Below are 25,167 nucleotides of genomic sequence, written 5' to 3'. Positions count from 1 at the left end.
CCCTTAAAAATAATTCTATAGAAAGAACCATATTGGAGTTCAACATATGAACCAGGTGACCATTTTAGGCTCTATATAGAACCATTTCTTTGAAGAGTGTAGCTAATAAAAATATTAGTTACACAAAGTGATGTGTAAACAATTCAAACCAAATGTTTGTCTACTCTAACACTTCCCTGGAACAAAGCTAAAACTGACAGCGTATAACACAGTTACGGCAGATGCTCCATGCAGAGCAGCATGAGATACCATTGGAATATTTCCACGCTAGGCAGTAACACACATACTGAACACTCACAAACACACACACACGATGTGTGGACTATGGCAGGTAGGTCAGTGTTTTCCACACAGTTTCCAATTCCTCTAAATACAGCGTTCGTCTCTAATGCGAAACCTCTGACCCTTTACATCATCACCTTCCATCTTCAGCTATCTATTCATAGCAGACCCTGTCATCAACCTTGCTCCGATGTAACACGAGACACTTAAGAGCTTCTGTGTTTCTTATTTAAGAGTCCACTCTGGGGCAAGCATGCAAACACTTCCAATCTGCAGCCAGGATCGCACAGGCATATCCGAGAGCAGTCAAGGAGGTAAAGCATCCAGACATCAGTGCTGGCGTTTATTTAAAATGCAGACAGAGGCTCGATAAGTCATGATTGATTGATTGATATTTAATAACATTCTGTGAGTTCCTCTGTATGTGTGATTGTGTGTGTGTGTGAATGTGCTAGCTTAGCACACAGTTGTTCCTTGAGTGCCGGGCTACATTATTGTTAGGTCTGATGGTGCGAGCTGCTGGTTTTGTCAGTATGATGAAGGACACTCTCTCGCTCTAGCCTGACCTTTGGGGACTGCAAGAGAGGAAGAGTTGACAGGTTTCATTCTAGAGTGACCACAGGACCCACTGCATAACAAGACAGCCAGGCCTCTGCCTATCACACTGAGCCTGAACTTGTTCACCCTTCTGGGTAACTACACTATACAGCCCCAGCATGGCGCTTATAGAACTGCAACACTGAATACAGTTTTATTTTGGTATAGAAAGAGAAAAAAAAAGACTAAAAGCATGCGGACAAAATGTAGGATGGATCTTGGGTTTGTGAGACTATGAAAAGGGTTTTAGAAGGAATCCAGAGTCATGCTGCTGTACTTCCTGTGCTGTAGGTTCTTATATGCATCGCTAAAAGCGCTTTACAAATAAAATTGAATGGATCTTGAAAGGAAAACTCCAGTTCTGTGAGTATGCCATGTCCAATTAATTACAATTCTATTTATGCTCTATGAAAGTTCCTGTTATCAGTTATATTATGGCAGCTTTAAACAGTTCCCTCAACATCCTCTCTTTTTTCTTCTTGTAAATTAACTCCTGCGCCTGTTTTGTTTGTGTTTACTATTCATTTTCTTTGCAAAGTCACACTCCACACGCCACAATGGCTCATATGTGGTATTTATTGAACTGAGGGCATGAAGCCTTTATTATTGCCACACATACATTACAGCAGAATTCTTTTCTTCACATATCCCAGTTGAAGTTGGGGTCAGAGCACAGGGGCAGCTATGATACAGCGCCCCTGGAGCAGGGAGGGTTAAAGGCCTTGCTCAATTGCCCAACAGTGGAGCTTGGTGGTGCTTGAACCCTGATCCTCCAATCAACAACCCAGAGCCTTTAACCACTTGAGCCACCAAACCACAGATTTTACAAACCACAGACTGAAATCTGGTAAATTTAGTATACTTTATATATATTAAAAAAGTAATATCGGAAATCTCAGGACTGGGAAGTAAAAAAAAATGTAATTCTACACTGACACAAAAGTCTTTAAGCACATGGAGTTTCTGATGTTTTATTAGAGAATTTTGAATCTGCCACAAACACACTAAACCTCACAGAAATGCAATGAATAAGGAGATCTTTGTGGAACTTTAACTCAGTCCCTTCAGGATTTCAGGATTTCGCAATCGCAGAATATTCATGATATTCGGAGGAGCTTTCAGGATTGCAGCAGATTTTCTGCATATTTGAGTCTTGTTGTGTGACGTCATCACAACACACTCAGCCAAAGTCCTCTCTGATTCACGTGTGTGTCGAGCATCAGTAGAGTTTCAGAATTACATATGTGTCTTTACTGCTAGGAGTTTCAGCAATTCAAGTCCATAAAAAAAAGCACAAATCTTGAGAAAGCCAGCGCAAAATCAAGCCAAAATAATCACAAAAACGCAAAACTTTTAATAATAAAGATTAGTCAGTTCACTGTTAGCTATTTTTTGGTTAATTTTTAAGTTGATATATTTTATTTTATTGTTGTATTTTCTAAATATATTTTTAATTTAAAAACTCTAAAATTAGAAATGTACATATTCTATACAAAATTCATTACATTTTATTCTAAAATATTTTTTAAAAATCTTTTATTTTTTATTTTAAACTTCTGTTTTGAAGCTGCTCTTGAGGCAAAGAGGCCTTTTTAGAAATCAAAAGTTTTTTTGAACACAGCTTTGATACTCCCTGCTTTTCTGGTTGTCAATTTCAAGTATTGCAGGCTTTGCATACTCATTTCAACCCTTTACAGAAAAGCTCGATGTCGGAAAACAATGGAACTTGAAACTGTACATGTTCGTGTTCATGTTCAGCGACAATCCCTTTTACACTGTCGCCTGGAAGAACTGTGCAGAACTTTCAAGCATCATAACGCACATAGTTTCCATGTTCTCCCCCACACCATAAAGAATAAACAGTGGTGGCTTTGGGGTAGAGGCTTTGTTAAGGACCAGAAAAGAAGTCAGCCACCACAACAAGTTCCCTGTCGAATATCCGGAGGCCTCGTGGGCTTCGGTATCGTGCCACAGTGCTGTTGGGTCACGCTCAGGAGAGCCGCAGCATGCCATTGTTTAGCCACTAGGGTAGTATAAGGCTTCATGGTGAGTTTATGTATGTGGAGGAGGTGATGAGTGTGAAGTATGGGGTAAAGAGGGATATGGGGTGAGGGAGGGGAGGAGACTGAGACAAAACACCATCAACAATGACCTCCAGTATAGAATTACTCTGCTAAACAGTACACATCATTACACACTGCTCAGTCAAGCAGGACTAGATTTTTCTGGCAGAAAATGCAGCCGAGCTGTTCCTGTAGGTAATACTGCGAGTTGACAAATGGATATAATCATTTCAGCTTTATTTAAATAAGGCAGCAATTCATACTGTAGATTACACTCCCGCACTGAAAGCTTGCTTTTTCGCTTATAGGGAAGAAGAAGCTGCTTCAAGCAGACATAACGAGTAAATGTGACGTGTCTGAAAAGGTTCCAATTGCCATCGTGACAGTGAGCAGAGGATGAAGAAGCAGAGAAACAAAAGAAGGGAAAATAAAAAGCAGAGGGAGATTTATACGCTCTGGACAATACGTGTGCTGTTGTGAAAGGAAGTGTCTGTGCTTCGTTGGGGATTTGATGTCGGGATGAAGCTTCGTGATGCGGATCATCATGTGTTGCATCTTCAGTGTTTATTTGGCGACATGCTCGAGGACAACGACTTTCTTACATCCATGTTCAACATTACAACAATAGGCACAGATTATGTCAATGAGTGCGAAGTGCAACAGTATTAGATATATTTTGGTTGTTGACATGGTAACAGTCATTGACATTGTTTAAACTGGTGAGTGACAACAAGATTATGGCATATACCCTTATCATTATACATCTATCCCATTTATACAACTCAACATTCGATTCCCTGGTTGATCCCAGAGCCCGTGCTTTCACAGCCATGGCCCAGGTTCGATTCCTGGGCAGAGAACAAACCCAGCCACTAAGGGGTTAACTCACAGTGCCGATCCCAAGCCTGGATAAAATGGGAAGGTTGCATCAGGAAGGCCATCAGGTGTAAAACCTGAGCCAAAACAAAAATGTAGGGTGGTGGTAGCTCAGAGTTGTTGATAGGGTTCAAGCCCTAGCACTGCCAAGCTACCACCATTGGTCTCTTGAGCAAAGCCCTGGGGCACTGAATCATGGCTGACCCTGTGCTCTGACCCCAACCTCCAAGGACAGAATATATGAAGAAAGAATTTCTCTGTGCAGTAATGTATATGTCATGAATACAATAAAACCCTGAACAGGGAGCAGGCAAAGGACAACAACAACATATAACTAAACCTTGCACAGTGGCACCTCAGTGGTCCTGAGATTTGAACTCTCAACTTTCAGAGATCAGAGAGCCATTCATGTTTATGGCATTTGGCAGACGCCGTTATCCAGAGTCACTTACATTTATCTAACTTTTATACAACTAAGCTACTGAGGGTTAAGGGCCTTGCTAAAGGGAACAGCAGTGGCAGCTTGGTGGACATGGGACTTTCAACCTTCCCATTAGTAATCCAACATCTTAACCACTGAGATTTTTAACAGCAAGTCAGCCGATTCCAACAGCTTGCTATCATTTCTCCATAATAGTTGATCATTTTCAAGTGCCACCAATATACACAAGTACACATGCTTTGGGTGTTCCATGAGTAATGATAAAAAAAATAATAAAATAGTGTAACGAAAGATACTGACAGGAAGAATTACGTTTAAGCATTTATAGGACAGTAATATTATAGAGAGAAGTGCTTTGCAGTATCCAGTATCAAACCCATACAGGTCAGGGTCAATATAAAGAATACGGTCATGCTGAAAACTCTAGCCTTATCAGTAGGACACACGTAAAGTGCCCTGGAAAATCTAAACAGAACAGAAGTTTATCGACGTTAAACTGATAGAGTAGTCGACAAAGGAGCTGAGGATAATTATTCTTCATGATTTTACACGTTTAGATTGCCTCGAAACAGGAAGTCTGCAGGTGAAAAAGATATAAACGAAAAACTGAGCTAGTATATAAGACAGTGACAACCACTGGTGGGGAGGGGTACTGCTGGGTGTGGATGTGACAAGTAGTTATACTGAATATATATACTTTTGTTCAGAATCCAAATCAATAGTTTTAGAGTTGATTTACAGCTGAGAGACACAATGAAGGACTGCTCAGAAAAACCATCTGGGATACTCCACGAGTCCAAAGAGTCAGGGGTCAGAAGCCAGGAGTGTGAGTGTGCAACCTTTGATCAGCAAACGCTGTCAATAATTTAAAAGTAATATAGCTTGGATTTGTTGTGTGGTTATTAAAAAATTCTTATTCTGCTTTAATTTAGAGTCAGAAAATCTCCCAGATATAATTTAGTTTTATAAAGGAGGTTTAGATTTCAAGACTCAAGTATGAACAGTTAATGTAAAACAAAATAAATAAACAAAACAATGCAACAAAATAATACATTATTACGCAATAATTTACCACAATTTCAATACCATATCGTCATATCACAAGCAATATGAAATAGCATATATTATTTACCAGCTGTACAGCGTGTACAGAGTTCTTTTTTATTTTATTAGCTTAATGTATAACAAGCGTATCATGCTCAGTGGGATCTGAATCCCTTTATCAACTAATCTAACTGCCAGTACAAAAGGTCCAGCCTCCACAGTGCCTCTCTAATGCAATTAGTGCATCTCTCAGGTAACATCAGGTCAGTGTGTGAGCCAGAAACAGAGCACAGCGAGGTAATGCGGGGAAACTGTGCTGCAATACGGCAATAAATAAAAGAGTTCTTATAACTAGGCGTTATTTGAATATGGGACAGAATGTATTCAAAGCTACCGAAGCTAACACTTTGCTGACACTGAAGGTCAAACCTGATTTATTTCATCTGTTCAATTCTTAGTCTAAAAGTCATTTATTTGTTTGCATCATTTGCTCTGCTACCCACATCAGTTGCTATAGTAACTATGATAGCATGCTAATGCTGAGTAATGAGCTGACAAAAGTTAGCTTAGTTAAAGAAAAGTTTGGGTTCGGACCACGCAGTTCTGAATGCAATCTACTGAGCGCAAATAAGAGCGACAAAAACTGTAGGATCTTTTAACACAGAACCATGGCTGAGGTGGTCAGATTTCCCTGACCTGCCCTTATGCTGGTTTTGTCTGTGTTGTTGTTCTTAGAAACATTTTGATACTGTGAAGAGCTAAGTATTAAACAACAGGAAAAAGTACATGAAATTTACGTGATTTGACTGAGATACAAACTGTTCATGATTTATTTTATATAGTCAAGTATAACCCAGTGCCACTATATCTGTAGCTGTGTCTTTTTACTGCTTCTAATATCATATATGTATCTGTATTTGGATTGAAAGACAATCTTAGTCTAAGCTGGACTTCTCACTTTTATTCTTTAAACCTGGCTGTGACATTTCCATAAAATCTTCATCATCTGAGTTCAAGATTAGTCTCAACCAGTGACACAAATATAGGACTGTTTTAATCCCATCCCTGTTATTATTTTTGTTTATTGTTTATTTTATTTGCTATTATTTCACCCCATGTCTATTATTATTTTTATTTTTTGTTTATTTTATTATTTATTTTTTAATCCTGTCCCTGTTATTATTTTTTGTTTATTTTTTATTTTATTTTTTATTACTAAATCCTATCCAATATTATTTTTGTTTATTGTTTATTTTGTTTTTTTATTATTTAATCCCATCCCTGTTATTATTTTTTGTTTATTTTTTAATTTTATTTTTATTACTAAATCCTGTCCGTTATTATTTTTGTTTATTTTTTATTATTTAATTCCATTGCTGTTATTTATTTATTTATTTATTTATTTAATCCCACCCCTGTTATTATTCTTTTTTATTATTTAATCCTATCCCTGTTATTATTTTTGTTTATTTTATTTTTTATTATTTAATCCCACCCGTTATTATTCTTTTTTTCATTATTTAATTCTATCCTTGCTATTATTTTTATTTATTGTTTATTTTATTTTTTATTATTTGATCCCATTCCTGTTATTATTTTTTGTTTATTGTTTGTTTTATTTTTTATTATTTAATCCCATTCCTGTTATTATTTTATTTTTTTTTTTAATATATTTTATTGTTTATTATTTAATCCTATCCCTGTTATTATTTTTTTATATTTTATTTTTTATTATATAACCCTAACCCTGTTATTATTTTTGTTTATTGTTTTTTTATTATTATTTAATCCCATCCCTGTTTTTATTTTTGTTAATAAAAAATAATATTTATAATATTAACATAATAATAATAATAATAATAATAATAATAATAATAATAATGATGATGATAATAATAATAATAATATATTTTTTTTCAGAATTTGTCAGGTCTATAACCCAAAATATGAATATCAGCTATTTTAAACCACAGCAACCCTGACCAGGCAGTTACTAAGGATGAAGAAACGAAAGCTGTGAATGCATCATGCAGCACCGCTGGTCTTTACTGGTCCTGCAAGATTCAGGTTTGTCCTCAGGCCTGCATGAAAATAAAGAAACCTCCCCCTTTTTTGATGCATCCCATGAGATTCCAGTTTCAACCAGAAGCCCTGTGAACCTTCTTGGCATTCAGAATAATAATATATATTCATATTCGGTTACATTCCTTAATATATAAATATATATATTGTATATATAAACAGCTGAATAGAAAAGCAGGATTTTTCTCCTCCTGAAATCTAATATGACAAAGAAATCCGGTTTGAGCTGCCTGTCTGAACATAGGCTCAGTCTTCACCGTGTCACACTGCACCACCAGCACTTCACACTCCTATGGAGTAATAATGTTTTAATGACCCACTTCAGAGCAGATTTCACACATGACTGAATTAAACGGGATTGATTGGGCTTGCTTAAGGTCAAGGCTAGGTTAAAGATGATCTGCCATGCACTGAGCAGAACAGTACACCTGGTACATCAGCTGATTTGATTTCTTTTAAAGCTCATTCAAACCTCCCACAAATGCACTATTATGCAGATATTTCTGAACAACACACCTCTCCGTATCACAAGCTATTAAAACTACCCGTACAATGGAATGTCTTTCTGATGTGTGTGTGTGTGTGTCTGTTTTACAGTCTTCCAATCTTCCTGCAGAAATCTCTTAAACAGTTAACTCGCTGTGTGTTAATCAAGGCACTCGCTAAACGACACCAATAAAACAAAAGGCGTGTGGAAGAGCTTAGGCAGCAGAACACCCCTCCCGGAACAGCTGACTGTAAAACGTCGGCATCTAATAGGTTATCGACTATGGTATATGGGACGGGATGACATCATCGCCAGCCAATGGGAAGATGGGAATGGCGGAGGATGAGAGCAGCGTTTTTAAAACTGCATTTTGCTGAGCTCAGCTTCCCTCCGTTTGAGCCGAATACAGAGAAAGAGGAGACCGAGATGTCCGGATGTGGAGAAAAGTATAGAGAAAGGGAGTGAAGATGAGCGAGACATGTTGTGTGGACAAGGGTTTCGCTCTGTGTGTGTGTGTGTGTGTGTGTGACTGTATCCAGGGAGACTGGAGCCGGAACGGCTTTTTCTGGCTACTGCTGAGCACTATGTGTGTGTGTGTGTGTGTGTCAGTGTGTGTGTGAGCTATGTTCAATATGCATACACTGTATATTTCTAAGTTCTGTACATGGCCATGTGTGTACTGCCTGCCTCTTTTTTCAGATCATTTCTCACTTCCTCTGTTATTCATCTTTCTCTCTCGCTCTCTCTCTCGCTCTCTCTCTCTCTCTCTCCGTCTGTCTTTCTCTCCATCTATGATGCACTTCCAAAAGGCGTACGCCCAGGCTAAATACGGCTCTCCACGTCCATGACGACACCCCAACATTTTGCGAATGGGCGGTGAGTGTCATGCGCTGTTCTGGTCTGGGTGAGGTAATGCTTTCTCCGGATTTCTCAGGCCGCTCGACTACGCCACTTCTTGGCCATCGGCTTAAATGGCACCCACATCTCTCAAGTGCCAAGACTCCACAATGAGGGCAGTGGCATGAGTATTTCCATCCTGCTAGTGCAAACCTGTTCCATGTACATTGGAAAACGAAAAAGGTATAGGAGACAATTCAGGCTTCAAGTTATTCTCAGAAATTCTGAACATGAATGATTATTGGTGTTGTTCACTCGTGCACTTCAGAGATACGAGCGTACTTACAGAGCAATGAGCTAGTATTCTTCCCCCTCAAGCTTTTTCACAGTTTGTACCATTACATCCTGGAAGTGAAATGGACTTATCTGGGATTTCATTTACACAATATATCTAACATTGCGAAGGTGCAAAACATCTATTTTTATCGTGACACAAAGGTTAATTAAACACAGAAAAAGACGTGCTGGTAGAATAAGTATTTGGCCCCATGGGTCTGCATGTAGTAGTACCATTTTTGGTTGCAGTTACAGCTGCAAGTCTCTGAGGACCAGTTTAGCACGTTTGAATGCTGAAATTTCTGCCCATACTTTTTTGGCAAAATTGCTAAAGCTCTGTCATATCAGATGAAGGCTGTTGCTCAACAGCATTTTTAAAGACCTGCCAAAAATTCGGATTCGGAGTGAGGTCTTGGCTTTGACTGGGCCATTCTAACAGCTTTGGCTGTATGTCTAGGGTTGTGGTCCTGTTGGGAATGTTTGGAATCTAGGATATTCTAGGGTTTTCCTGTATTTGGCTCCATCCATCTTGTTATTTACTCTGACTGGATTCGCAATCCTGCCCGATTTAAAGCATCCTCAAAACATGATACTACCACCACCATGCTTCAGTGTGGTAGTCTTGAGTCCGCAACCATGCTTCAGTGTAGAAGTCTTGAGTCCACCACCATGCTTCAGTGTGGTAGTCTTGAGTCCGCAACCATGCTTCAGTGTAGAAGTCTTGAGTCCACCACCATGCTTCAGTGTGGTAGTCTTGAGTCCGCAACCATGCTTCAGTGTAGAAGTCTTGAGTCCACCACCATGCTTCAGTGTAGAAGTCTTGAGTCCGCAACCATGCTTCAGTGTAGAAGTCTTGAGTCCACCACCATGCTTCAGTGTGGAAGCTTGAGTCCACCACCACACTTCAGTGGAGGTCTTGAGTCCACCACCATGCTTCAGTGTGGAAGCTTGAGTCCACCACCACACTTCAGTGGAGGTCTTGAGTCCACCACCATGCTTCAGTGTGGAAGCTTGAGTCCACCACCACACTTCAGTGGAGGTCTTGAGTCCACCACCATGCTTTAGTGTGGAAGCTTGAGTCCACCACCACACTTCAGTGGAGGTCTTGAGTCCACCACCATGCTTCAGTGTGGAAGCTTGAGTCCACCACCACACTTCAGTGGAGGTCTTGAGTCCACCACCATGCTTCAGTGTGGAAGTCGTGTCCACCACCATGCTTACGTTTGGAAGTCTTGAGTCCACCACCATGCCTTAGTGGGGAAGTGTTGAGTCCACAACCATGCTTCTGTGTGGAAGTTGAGTCCACAACCATGCTTCAGTTTGAAAGATCCCCCTGTATTTGGCTAAATCTATCTTGTTGGTAACTCTGACTAGTTTTGCAACCCTGCCTTATGTACAGGATCCCCAAAACATGATCCTACCATCACCATGCTTCAGCATAGAGAAAGGTTTTCTCAGGGTGACGAACAGTCAAAGTTTTCCACCAAATATATCTCGTGAAGGTTTTTAATTTCAAAAACAGGATATGTCCCCTTTTCAGTAATGGTTTTCTTCTCCATACTCTTGCTTGTCTACTCCACGGTTATCCTGTACACAGTTTCTTCCAGTTGATCTCCAGCTCTTTCTGAGTTACCCTTGGCCTCTTGGTTGCTTCTCTGACTAACGCCCTCTCTACCCTGTCACTGACTTTTGCTGGACGGCTTCCTTCAGGCAGAGTCACACTTGCGCCTTATTCTTTCCATTATTTCATAACGGATTTTATTGGTGCTTCATGCTCAAAGTTTATGATTTTTTTTTTCTAACCAAACCCTTACTGACACTTTTCTAGAACGTTGTCTGAGAATTGTTCTAATCGCTCATTTTTTCCTCCATGCTGCTGTTTGTTTTGGTATGCTCTCTGGGATAAACTCTGGGACCTGTCAGGTCACAGGTGTATTTATATTGAACTCACATGACACTTTAATCACACAGAGGTCCATGCGACAAACTACATGACTTGCTCAGAGCCTGCTGAGCAAGTGGTTTCACCAAGACTCATTTATTTAATGGGTGGAGAAAAATTAATTGATCACAAAAGTTATGGTTTATTTATTTATTTATGCATACTTTTGCAAACTATATTCTCACAGATAAATATAATGAACCGAATATCCATGAAACCACTTTCAATCAAACTCCAGTGACCCTTTGCCTGGCAAAGGTCAGAAAGATAAAATAATTTAAAACGATCTGAAGTGATACTTAAAAAAGAGTTAAATGGATCTCACATGCATAAACCACCCGGTCCTTGGTGTACACTAACATCAGAGCTCGTATGCATTGGTCACACTTTTTTCCTTATTGGTATTCATGCATATTGATGACTATAACACGCCATAGCACATGCATGATGGATAGATTTCAACAGAAACAATCAACAAGACTACATTCTTTTCTTTAAATAGAGATACTGCATTGTTTAAGTAGAGTCACTGCATTCTTGATTAAAAGTACAAAGCTTGCAATAAAATCTAGCAATAAAATCTAGCACTTCATTATGATTATATTCATGTATATGTGTACGTAAAGGACTGGGAATTCGTTTATAGGAAAGAAGTTTAGCTTTAACTTCTCCTCCAGTGCCACCTTGTTATTTATAGAGGTGGCACAGCCGAAAAAAAAGTCAGAGCACTCCCTTGTGGTGCCAGCAAGAATTTCAGCTCAAACTTTCAGAGCCCTGCCCCAAAACAAAAGTTCACGTTCCCCACTCAGTGTATCATGAATCATGATTCGCCTCATTGTGTGGAGAAAAAATGCCATTGCTAAATATTTATGCTAAAAAATGGTATTTACTTTCACAGTGTTTTTCGGCAAGCTCTGGGGTCCTGAACATGAAAAGAAAATCTGTGGAATATTTTCCTGATTAATCACTGGATTATAATAATATTGTCATTTAGAGAAACCATAACCCAAAAGACACCAATAAGCAAATTAGCCCTCTAACAAATGTTATGTTTAGTCCTCTCACTGACCTTTAACACAACGGATGAATTGCTGTGGCTGTTTAATGAATCATAGCCTTCGACATCATCCAACAAAAGGAAATTATTTTGGTCAGATTGACACTGAGGCCTCACAAACGCGCACACACATTCAGTTTCCAGTGTATTATGCATGCGTGACTATGATGTTTTGTCTCAATCAGGCTATTTCCAAGTGTTGGTCTGGCTCATAGGAGCGATTTGGTTGTAAGTGTGATCTTTCAAACATCTCTCCAATGTCGTGGGATTTTCACACAGAACTGTAACAACAGCTTACTGAGAACGGTGTGATGAAAACAGCTGGGGAATTAGAAGCAGGAAGGAAAACCAGACAGACCATGAGCAAGAAATCTCACCCAAATCCTTACAAGCTCACAACAGCTAAAGACCACGTCAGGTGCAGACGTGGGACAAGAGAACATGTCTCTCAGTGGGCTCTCAAACCTGAAGCACTGAGGAGGGAAAGAAAAGTGGTCTGGTCACTGGAGCCTTCTTTGTGAAAATTACCCACTGGTTGTGTGAGTGTTGTGGGGAATGCTTTATCCCAGTTGGATGGAGACTTGGACCACAAGGTATGTATTATTACTAATATAAACTACTGTCAGAGCCATGCTGAGCCACGAAACACCTCCTGACCAATCAGAACAGAGAATTCAACAGCAACTCCTATAATATAAATACACGAATATTGAATGTTGCACTTCTAAACAATATGCATGAGTGTGACAAATGACCTGCATACATTATTATAAACTGTAACAGTGTGTAAAAACAATGACATCAAGTTTACTTTGGCTGTCGGTATATAAGAGTTTAAAATGTTTAGTATTAGACTTTTCAGTGCTCCTGAGCTGCTGCAGTGAACTGTACAGGAGATGAAAGATGAGAGATGAGAGATGTCTGTAAGAATTAAGTCCAGTCCTCCTACATTATTGCAGATATAACAGATTTCCTGCCAAGTATTTTTTTTAAGGTTCAGCAGAGGGTTCTAGAAACAAGGCAAGTTTTCACTCATTTGTTGGCCTGCACGGTCTCTCAGATTTTAATCACACTGTGTATCTTTGGGATGATCTGGACACCTGGTCCATATTTAAACAACTCTTCTCTACTTGGCACACCATACCTGTGCATCTCCAAAGTCCAAAAGGCACAAAATAATATAGGTGAGCTGGGTTAGATAACACAGGTCCTGGCAACTCTGTATGTTGCGATATATTAGAATAAATTTATATACAGAATTTCTGTTGCGGCGCTGCCCCTTGTTAAAAGTGCTAAACAAATAAAATTGATTGATTTATTTAAAGGGGCAGTACAGTGGCTTAGTGCTTAGCACTGTTGCCTCACAGCAAGAAGGTCCTGGGTTCGAATCCCGGGTTTGAACAAGTAGGGGCCTTCCTGTGTGGAGTTGGCATGTGCTTGCGTGGGTTCACTCTGGGTACTCCGGTTTCCTCCCACAATCCAAAAACATGTACATTAGGTTGATTGGTAATTCTAAATTGCCCAAGTGAGTGTGTGTGTTTGTCTGTCTATATGTGGCCCTGTGATGGACTGGTGACCTGTCCAGGGTGTACCCCTGCCTTTCGCCCAATGTGTGCTGGGATAGGCTCCAGCAGACCCCCGTGACCCTAATTAGGAATAAAGCGGCTATAGACGATGGATGGATGATTTATTTATAATCGCACTCTTCACTGTCTCCATTTGAGTCTGGTTCCTCTCAGGGTTTCTAGCTCAGGGAGTTTCTCCTTGCCATCGCATCCTCTTGCTCGCTCATTAGGACTCAATTGCTTTTTCTTCTTTTCTTCTGAATTTTTATTTTCCTGTTGTTGCTCCCTGTTGAGGGTCACCAGAGTGGATCATTTGGTCCAGATATTTTGACTTGGCACAGGTTTTATGCGGGATGCACTTCCTGACTCAACCATCCCATTTAATCCGAGCTTGGGACTGGCACTGAGAGTTAACTCTTCAGTGATTATTTATTTCCCTGTAAATTCCTGTAAATTTATATCCCTGTTTATATTCTTGCTTTGTGACAATGTCCAATGTTAAAAGTTCTATACAAAAAAAAAAATGCATTGATTTATTTACAATCACACTCTCTCGCACATGTCTCCTTTTGAGTATGGTTCATCTCGAAGGTTCTAGCTCATATCGTCTCAGGGAGTTTCTCCTTGCCATCGCAGTCTCATTAGGGCAAAATAGTAATTGAAATTTTTTAAAAAATTCTTCTGAATTTTTATACTTCTGTAAATTCCTATGAATTTATATTCCTGCTTTGTGACAATGCCCATTGTTAAAAGTGCTATACAAATAAAACTGAAGTGAATTGAACTGAATTAAAATCGCACTGCAGTGCATACAAACTTCTCTGATTTCCTCCCACCTCCTAAAACCTTGGCAGCAGGTGTTTACAGACTCTAATCTGCACCTAGGTATGAACGTCTGTGCGAATGTCAGTGTGTCACTGTGTATAATGCCCTGTCACGGACTTAAGACCCAACCAGAGTCTATCCCGGCTTTGCGCCAAAGTGCCGCGGGTTAATCTCTAGGTCCACCATGACCCGGACCATGATAAAGCACTTTCTGAAGATGAAAGGATAACGGAGATGAACGATTTGCTCGTACTGTGAAGCCCTAGTGACCCCAAATCTCATTTCTGCTTTGTGCCAGAACTCCAACCTGAGGAAATCTTATGCTATGTTGCGTAATATGAAAACATCTTTTGGCAGATTTCCCATTCCTGCTATTGGCATGGCACATATCTGTGGTGTGTGTACAGACAGAATTAGACCATGGATCTCTTTATATCTTGAGAATATCTGGAATCAGTGCATGCATGAAATTTTTTTAACCCTCTACATTATTTTGCATTGAGTTGAGTTGGCACCACATCCAGGGTTTTGCTCCTGCCTTGTTCCCCGAGGCCCTGAATTAGTTCCCACACACCTCTGACCCTGTGTAGGATAAGTGGTACATAAAAGGGATGGATGGATGAACAATATGCGAGCTCACCTGTATCCAGAGCCTGTTGTAGGTCGAGCGGTGCACTGGGAGCTAACAGGGTTGTGTAGAGAGGCTCATTTTCCCAGCCTGATCAGACACAAAGAATAACCATGTTGTAAAAAAAAAACTGACAGAGGATAAATAACAGCTACTTGATTTAAGACTGAAAACTTTGTGACTTTCCTTTCAATAGGTTAAAATGTGGGCCAATAGCAACGTCGATACATTGAAATACACAGAAACTAGCATGCTTACGTATCGACTACACAGTCAATTAATAGTATTTTGACGGAGTCTGGTCCTGTATGATGGATTAGCTTTAAGTCTATGTACACTAATGAGTGATAAATCTCACCCGGTCTCTCCAGCGCTTCAGTGAGCCTGAGTACCACGGCTGGGGCTTGGTCCGGCACGGTACACTGCTCCAGAGAATCCCCCAACCCACAGCCTGTCACCGGAGACACACACACAGAGGGGGATTAACTACAGACAATCCTCTATGCTCCGTCCATTATTCACAAGAATAAGAAAGAGAAGGGAGATATGCGATATTCCACCACCGACACCCCATATTCTCTGATTAGCCGCCTGCCTCTAAGTCACCGTGGCAGTCCTCCCTCGAGACAAAGCTGTCACACTCGCACGCCCATTAGAATGATACACACCACAGTGTCCACACAGACACGGAGATGGACACGGGATTTATGAGCGTCTGCACATAAACCGCCTGGGGATGGGACGTAAATTTAAAAAAAAATACTTATAGTCATTATAAAGTAAAATACCACATGAGAGTAAAACAGGAACCTATATTTCTAAATATATGTTCTCTGTTTGTGTTTGGGGGGGGTCTGTTTGTGTATGTAATCTATTAGACAGGATAATGGATTAGCCTCTAGCTTAATGCTGTAGCAGAGTTTAGAGTAAAATACATGGTGTGTGCTGGAAACAAGCTCATTTTCAATCATTAGGGTTAGCATATGATGCGTTTTTAATTTATTGTTAGCAAGCTTGGGGTTGTGATACCTTGCAACGGGAAAATCGTTATGACGTTATTACGTTATTACGATATTACGATATTACGTTATCGTTGTGAATCGTTAGCATATTTCAGATACGCTTGTCAGAATGTTAGCATTGCTACAACATCCTGTATGTTAATTAATATTTTAGTTGACTTTTTATTCTTGGGTATATTTGTAATATTTTTTAGTTTGTGGTTAGGATAAATATCATGTGCTCAACTTTTTGACTTTTTTCTCGTTAGCCAGACTGAGCTAGCGTACAGCTTAGCTCAGAACTCTGAAAGGTTGTAAATTTGACTTTGGCATTTAGTTTCGATCTAAAAGCAACCCATCTATTTCCCTCTCAGTGTCAAACTGCACATTTCTGCCTCCCAACATGATTAGCTTGATGATGTCCCATGTTCGTGACCTCTAGTACTTTGTGTACTTAGCAGGAGAGCATGAAAGAGACATTTCTGCCTTTTTTCAGGGCCACTAACCCAGAGACTGGGAGAAACATCAAACGAAACAAAACATTTGATTAAGTTGGAGCCAAATATAAAGCATCCACAAATATCAGAGGGAGTTCATGCACTGGCTGTACGCTTGCTTCGCCAGTCGCTATGTCTTTGAAGCTGATGGCAGATCACACAGAGCACACAGAGCACACAGAAACACACACACTCAACAGTCCTGTCATATTATACTACAGGCTTGAAAATACCAATCAAATCATGATTAGCCATGCGACAGCTAGCAAACACACATTGGCATTTACATGGTTGGACTGAACGGCATTGCTTTTGTGGGATACTTACTCTGATAAGCTCACCATTTACATCATATTAGCATGAGCATTATTGAGAGAATTCCTAGGAGAAATTCCCGGAACCACATGGTTTTCCTAGTGCGACTTGAGTTACAGCGGCTCTCCTGGATTCCCCTTCTCTACTTTAGTTAGTGACAATGCTAATTAGGACTGATGTGTACCATTTGCTTCTATCACCACCTCTCCATCTTAGCGTTCATGCTTCATCATTAGGGAACGTTTGTTTATCAGACTCTCAGCCGCACAAAGAGCATCTGTTGATAGTAGAAAAGGTTGTTGTTTGGGAATGTGGATATACCGTAGCTGTGATGCTAATCAGTGGGATAGTGACCTTGTGGCATCACGTGGTTTGTTTTACTCGCGTGAATTAAAAAAGTAATGAAACCACTTTCACAGGATTGAACGTGTTAAATTAGCATACATAAGATTCCAGCCATGCAGCTGGGAATCAAGTCTAATCCCGTACAATGGGAATTGGATGGGGAAAAAAAGTCTTCTGGAAGTATCATTATGTAAATGCACAGTTTAATACTGGTCTATAGGTAATACAATGAGAAATGGCTGAAAGGGTACGATTTGGAGCAATAATGACAAAAAGTGAAAGAGATGAATAGCAGGAACATCTGGGAGTTTTTGATGAACGTGGCACAAGGATGGAACCTGGGATTACACTCGTTAATGCCGGCGTGCATTGGTATTCCAGCAGCACAAAGCGCCTTTAATTGCTCCACATCCTGTCAATCTCTCCACGGACTCCGAGAAGGCATGGCTTATGAATGAGCAAAGAGGTGAGGGTGGTTCTGACAGAATCATAATTCTCTCTCTCTCTTTCTCTCTCTCTCTCTCTCTCTCTCTCTCTCTCGCACACACTCTCACACACCGAGTCTCTCTCTCCTTTGTTGTAGAATCCTCACACTTTCCAGTGTGCATACAATCTGAATGACCCGGGAAAAACAGGCCAAACTAACATTTGCACATTCTCCTTTAGTTGCTGTATTTGTGGACTAGTTGGACACAGATGTTTATATGTTCTCATACTTTCCACTCTTGTCTTCAAGAGCTCTGTATTTTCTGTATGGTTTTTCGATTAGCATTGCTGTCACACACCATCACGGTGGCAATCCCTCACAAGGCAATACCTCACTTTGAGATGGCCCGGACCTCTGGAGCCCCGACTCCTGCCTGACTCAGAGCAATGCCATTACGTCTGGCCCCCGCTGAATTCAAACGCACTTACCCAGTCACGCTCGCTTCACCCCGGCAAAGCACTTAGATGGTCGATTTTGTTGCTTTTTTACCTTTGTTTGGTTGTTAATGACAGTCATGGTCGAAAAACCAACAATCTCACTGCTATTAAATAAAAGACTCGCATTGAAAGCTACACTGTTATCTTAACTTGCTGCACCATAACCTTATTTACTATTTGCACTACAGGTTGGACGCTAACTGCATTTCTTTGTCTCTGTACTCTGACAATACTGCACTTTGGGCGTGTGGTAGCTTTACTGGTTAAGGCGTTGATCCTACTTGAAGGTTGTGAGTTTATATCCTAGGTCCCCCAATCTGTTACTGCTGGGCCCCTGAGTACATCCCCCAACCCTCAATCGCTAATTTTTATAAAATGAGATAAAATGTAAGTCGCTCTGGATAACAGCGTCTGCGAAATGCCAGAAATGGAAATATATATTCATACTTGCTTGGAATATAAACACACCACTAATATTAGACCTAAAAGACTCATATTTAGACTATATAATACAAAATCTCCCCAGAAATGATATTTCCGGGATTTAATAATATAAAAGTTTATCAGAAAATTCTGTCTGTGACTAAATGAGTGTGTTCATAATAACTGATTTGAACAACAATTATTTCACTGCTTTCTGTTTCTGCTTGTAAAACTGACATAACTGAAACTGAAGTTAAACAAAAGAATGAAAATGAAATATGAAGATGAAATAAAACTAATGGGAAATAAAAATCTAATATAAATGAAACACAATTGAAAGACTAACACACAGCACTGGCTATCTGTCATCTTTTATGGATCAGGTTTAGTGATGTTAAAAAAAAAAGTGACATGAAATGAAAAGACATGGTGTATACCTAGCTGTAGTGTGTTTTTATATAAAAATGACTGGAGTTATAATAGCGGGAATAGAGCGGGATGCTTTTAGATAGCAGCATCCTCATTGTTACTGTCCAAACTCAAAGTGCTCCAGCCTGGATGCTTTAGAGAACACAGGAGCCCAGCAGATGTTATCTCTTTTCTATTAAGTGGACAGAAAGCAATTTCTTGGGCTTCCACACTAGCGCACGTGCGTGTGTGTGTGTGTGTGTGTGTGTTTAAACAAGGCGGCACTGCTGTCGTCAGGGTGACAGGGAATTACAGGGATCAGCACTTTTGCACAAAGCCAATAATGTGGCTCCATTCAAGGGTCAGCCCACTGAGTGTATAGAAAACATAAATGTACAATAGACACACGTACACAAACATTCCAAGGCATTCCTTCTTTCGGCTTCTTTAACTTGTATTCACTCAGAAAAAAAAAATACACAGTTTCCTCCTGCTGTAATCACATCTTATAGTACCTCAAAACTTGTGCGAATGGTATGCAGTGCACTCCAGATAACACCAGGGGGCGTTGCAGTCTCTGCTGACTTTAAACGAGCTTTGTGTGCTAGAGGAAGTACCTGGCTCTATGGTATCTATGTGTAGAAGCCTCAAAGGCACAGTAAAAAACAAAATTATCGAGTGTTCTCCGTTCTGGGATGTACTATATAAATATATATATCCATGATGTTATAGCTTGTAGTATATCACAGCATGTATATATGCTCTATAGGTAATGCTGTGCTATACTATGAGATACAACATCCCGGATAGGCCACTTTAATCTCTAATCCCTAAATAGAATTGGCTTTTGTGCTGTATGAATCATGTTTACAGTCAGTATCCCCACTCAAAATCTGTACACTGTACACTTCACACCTCCTACAGTTGAGGAATGGCAGTACATTATGAATGTTATATATGCATAGAGCAATCAAATCCAGGTTTATCAAATTCAGATGCTACAAAGAGGCTATGGTACAATCACAGGTCTTTCTCACAGAATGCAATGTGTTTTCAATACAGATATCAGATTATATATTCCATCCTTCTTTTTTTCTTATCTTACACAGGGTTGCAGAAAACCTGGAGCTTATCTATCCCAACTCCCTGGACTCCCTGGGTGCCAACCCGTCACAGGGCACAACTGCACACTGATGATTTAGAGATGCCAATCAGCCTACAACACATAGACTAAGGAAGGAAACTGGAGGACCCTGGAGGCAACACCCAAAGCAGGAGTCGTGAATCAAACCCCCAACCCTGGAGGTGCAGGATAAGCATTAAACCATTGTGACCCCCCCCCCCCCCCCCATAGCATGTGAGGTTGTTTTATGTTACCTTACGTTACATGTTATGTTATGTTATGTTATGTTATGTTATGTTATGTTATGTTATAAACAGATAATTGCTAGCTTTTGTTGAATTGCTGTACTAATAAAGAAAAAAATCTTTATGGCATGCTTTTATCTGTTTCATTACATGTTTTGGAACATCCACAAACAAGATAACGGTTATAAACACTCCCCACTTCCCTCCAGCCTCTCTCCCTCCCTCAGCCTGTCCTTTGTCAGAACAGTTGCAGCTCTACTCCTGACATTTGCACTGGAGACTCCTTCCAAAAATGCTGAATAAACATCTCCTGAAAGAAATCAATGCTTTCTTAATAACAGGTTCATCCTCCATACAGATCCATTCGTACGCTGGTACTAAAGAAATAATAAGAGCATAACCAAGGCTATAATATAAACCTGTGATTCGAATTATAGCTGGCAACTCTGGAAAAGCTGCACTTCAAGATTTTCAGTGGCGTTATATAGTGAGTGTGTTGGCCAGGCCTTGTCTGTTAAACACAGGCAGAGATTCTACAGCGGGGATCATACCAAAGCCCAATCAGGTGACCTCTCCAGCTCAGCTTATGGCGGACACTACTAGTGGTAGGTAAGTTCTGTCATTTGTAGCAGGCTGTGTCTTGCATCTGTTGTATTAACTTCATATTTGTGTGTTCTTGTTTTCTAGAGTTCGTATTTGTGTACTGCACATCTGCACTTGCATCCTCCGACGACGACACAACAGCACTGTTGCATGTATTATATTATATTATATTATATTATATTATATTATATTATATTATATTATATTATATTATATTATATTATATTATATTATATTATATTATATTATATGCAGTGCTAATTCATGCTATAATACTGAATATTGGCACGGCTCTGATTAGCTACAGCTGCAACACAGCTGTGGTGATATTCAGTATAACTGCATGAAGTGTGTGTGTGTGTGTGTGTGTGTGTGCATATTATACAAAATTATGTTAGGAAATGTAAAATGCACTGTACGAAATATAATATATTAAAATATGAATATAGTAATACTAAAACAGCTGCACACTGGGATATAAGAAATGAATGGTGTACAAAACCCATAATAGGCACAATATAGTAAAATCACCCCCTAAGAACTATAGAAATATAAAATGTTTCATTAATTATTCATAAATTCTTTATTATTTTATTTAGTTAAAGCTTTTCTTTTGTTCTCTGTTTCTAGATAAGTTCTTATAAAGCTGTGAATTGTCAACATAAATTCTATTTATGAATTTATTTATATTTAATATTTGTATTATATTTATAAAAAATATTTATAAATTCTCTAGTGCATATCCTCCAGATAAAAGTGCTGCATTATCTTGGCTGCATAACCGCTGGCAGTTACTACAAAACATCTGGATTCTATCTCAGAAGCTGAAAGAGATTATGACTAAGTCCTGATAAAGGAATGAGTTGGTGTAGAATGCTAATCTTATCAAGAAAGGAAAAGCCTGAACTACAGGAGAAGATAAAGGACTGCAACACTTCCTTGTCAAGATTGAGAATTCGCAGTGGGATCGAACTGAAATGGCCGGATTACCGTAGTCTCCCTTAAATTTCAGAGTTTGAAGTGTATTTTGTTGATTACGTAAGCCACAATTCCCTCACAGTTCAGGGTTGTGGAGATGGGAGGTGAATACAGTTGCAGGAATATGTGTATTTACACTGAACTTAAAAACTATGAACCACTGAATGAGAATGTGTGCTGGGCAATACATGAAATTTACATCTATCCTAATTAGACAACAATGTGATTCAGGTACTCATGTAGTGACCATGTTTTTGGGCAAATGGCTTGTGGATACTGCAGCGTTTCAGTGCAAGCCTGACAACACAACTGATGTCTTCCTTAACTAGGTGAAGCTGTGCAGTTCTACTACTCACGCAAAGTACTTATAAATTCAGCTTATTCTGATCATTCCACTTGTTTATTTCATGTATTTGAGGAAACTGTTTTAGTCTGAGCATTTGAGCCCAAGCCTGTTCTAAATTTAGAGTCACGTCTCTTAATATGCATGCATCTACCCACATCCCTTTCTAGTCAAAACTCTGTTTTTCACAAAAAAAACAGGGCATATTTTCTCCAAATACTGACTAAAGTGACAGAGTGAGCAGAATTTCTGAGCAGAGGAACTTACATATATATTTCACCTACATACTACTGACACTACCTCCCAGCTGCAACACTGACAAAGTGACACTTTACATCCAGCCTGACACCTGAATGTGTGTCTCATTACATACAATACATCCTACAGGCCCTGCTAGAGGTGAGAACCAGGTTGTTTTTTAATCCCCTTTGGTTGCTCCCAAAGGTCCCAAACAATTTTGCCCAATTCCACCCACTCCTACAGATACTTGAGGAATCCTGCCCAGTCCCAGAGTTTCTTTTAACCAATCCTGTATACTCTTTAAGAAACTCTTGACAAATCCCACACAATCTTTTAGAAACTCGACCAATCATACCCATTTTTAGAGAAAATCTCGACCAATCCCGTCAATCTCCATCAGACACTCTCTCCCAAGACAATCTTGACCTATTCCCATACACACTCTTATGTACTGATGCCCATTCCTATAGAACAATCCTACCTCATAGACTCTCCTGACCATTCCCATTCAATAGACATTTCTAACCAATCTCAATCCATAGACACTCCTGACCAACCCCACCCACTAGACACTCCTGACCAATTCCACCCAATAGACACCCCTAACCAATCCCAGCCAATAGACACGCCTTACTAATCCCAGCAGACATTCCTGACCAATCCCACGCAAAAGACATTCTTGACCAATTCCATTCAATAGACACTCCTGATCAGTCCCACCCAATAGACACTCCTGACCAATCCCACCCCAAAGTCAATCCTGACCAATCCCACCCAATAGACACTCTGTCCAATCCCAACTCAATAGGCACTCTAGACCAATCCCAAACCAAAGTTAATCCTGACCAATCCCACCCAATGGGCACTCCAGACCAATCCCACCGAATAGACAGTCCAGGCCAATCCCATCCAAAAGAAATTCTTGACCAATCCTATTCAACAGACGCTCTTGACCAAGCCCACCAAACAGACATTCCTTACCAATCCCATTCAAAAGACACTCCTGACCCATCCCACCCAACAGACATTCCTTACCAACCCCGTTCAACAGATGCTCCTGACCCATCCCACCCAATAGACACTCCTGACCATTACCAATCCCACCCCATAGACACCCCTTATCAATCCCACCTACTCCCTTAGAAAACTTGACCATTCCTGCCCACTCCCACAGACCCTTTTCTACGTATCTATTTCAAAAAATATAAACAAATGAGTAACTACAAACAACAGCATCTAAATCACCACCACATCCACTATGCTCCTATGTTACTACCCACTTCCTACATCACCAAGATCATAAAAAAAAAGTTATGGAAGTGGGTGGGATTATCCTAATCCACACCTACTGTATATGGGTAAAAGATTTTACTACTTGGAGCTATCCTAAAAATTTTTCCTAACCTACTGCTTTTGTGAAGATGTTCCATTGACATAATTATTACTGTAGCCACATAATGCATTGTCTAAAGCTAAACCAAAGTAAATAGGATTATAGGATTTTAAATAAAAGCTACTTTATTCTAGAAAAATATCTGGATATTTTCTGAGGACCAGATGTTTGTGAGGACATTTAATCAGTTTTGGTCCTCACACCTCACAAAAGCCTGAAGACACCACTGAAAACACACACACACACACACAGTTCTCTGGGCTGGTGTCTATTCATGCTGAATCGTTTAGATAATTGCAATAATGTGTCACTGAGACTTATTGAATTTGGAGGTGTGATCTGAAGTGGCTATCCACGCAAATGGTGTTTCTCAGCCCTTATTGATTTTGTGTTCATTGTCTATTCCTTCAGGAATAAGAAAATACATTACAGAAATCAATCAGTCCCGCAAATTTTATCTCTTATATGCACACACACATACACACTCATGGTCTCTTGCTCTTAACGCACCCACACGATTTTAATCATGCATGATTAAAATTACAATTAAGCTCCAGCAAGTGCTTCCATAAAGGAAACGGATGACCCATTTAATTTCAGGCAATCTTCGGAAAATTTCAGCCCGATGAATATCGACGAGACCCTTTAAAAGATAAAAAAAAAAAAAGGTTCTTGCACAGTTCTTTCAATGTTACTGGATGGCATTTGAAGTTTATCAGCCTGGCTGTGTTGTATAGTGAACGTCTCATTTTCCTTTTCCTCCGAAGCAACTTCAAGCACAGATAAGCATAGGATCGAGAGGGAAGGACATGAAGGAGCGGGACAAGATGAAAGCAGAAAACATGAGGCATGGATCTGAAGGCTGGAAAAAAAGGAACAGGGAGAAAGTAAAAAGCCAAGTTTGGAAAGAGTGAGTGAATTAATGAGATTAAAAAAAGGAGAAGAGAGAGAAGAAGAGAGGAAAGGAAAAGCAGGTGCCAGAATCGGCCCAGAGAGGGAGGTCAGACCGCGGGCTTCCCAAAAACACACCACCTGGTAGGGGCTCGTCCTCGGATGTTTCCCCTCCAGCCAATGACTGAGGCCCATGAGAGGGGTGTGGAGCACATGCCTCTTCAATTAGAGCAAGAGAGCAAAGCAGAGGAAAAGAGAGAGGGAGGAAACACACACACAGATACACAGAGAGAGAGAGTGAAAGAGCGAGGGAGGGAGGGAGTTAGGAGGTGGTGGAAGAGAAAATGTGCAAAGTTAGCAAAGACTAACTTTTGA

At 39.9% G+C, this 25,167-nt stretch overlaps 1 protein-coding gene across 2 annotated transcripts in view; it reads right to left on the bottom strand.

The window, feature by feature from the left end:
* pik3r3b (phosphoinositide-3-kinase, regulatory subunit 3b (gamma)) overlaps positions 1–25,167 on the bottom strand; it is a 202,440-nt gene that overhangs the window by 120,465 nt on the left and 56,808 nt on the right. The window contains exons 3-4 of one of the 2 annotated variants that reach the window (XM_058402505.1): positions 15,422–15,514; positions 15,076–15,153 (exon numbers count right to left, since the gene is read on the bottom strand). The exons of the other annotated variant lie outside the window; for it this stretch is intronic. Coding sequence (XP_058258488.1) covers positions 15,076–15,153; positions 15,422–15,514 — 171 coding nt within the window. The remainder of the gene's footprint in view (positions 1–15,075; positions 15,154–15,421; positions 15,515–25,167) is intronic. 2 annotated transcript variants of the gene reach the window in all.

The sequence above is a fragment of the Hemibagrus wyckioides genome, linkage group LG11 (genome assembly GCF_019097595.1).
Source record: "Hemibagrus wyckioides isolate EC202008001 linkage group LG11, SWU_Hwy_1.0, whole genome shotgun sequence".
Classification (NCBI taxonomy): Eukaryota; Metazoa; Chordata; class Actinopteri; order Siluriformes; family Bagridae; genus Hemibagrus; species Hemibagrus wyckioides.
Note: the sequence above shows the minus strand (reverse complement) of the source record. Positions and strands in the feature narration are given on the sequence as shown.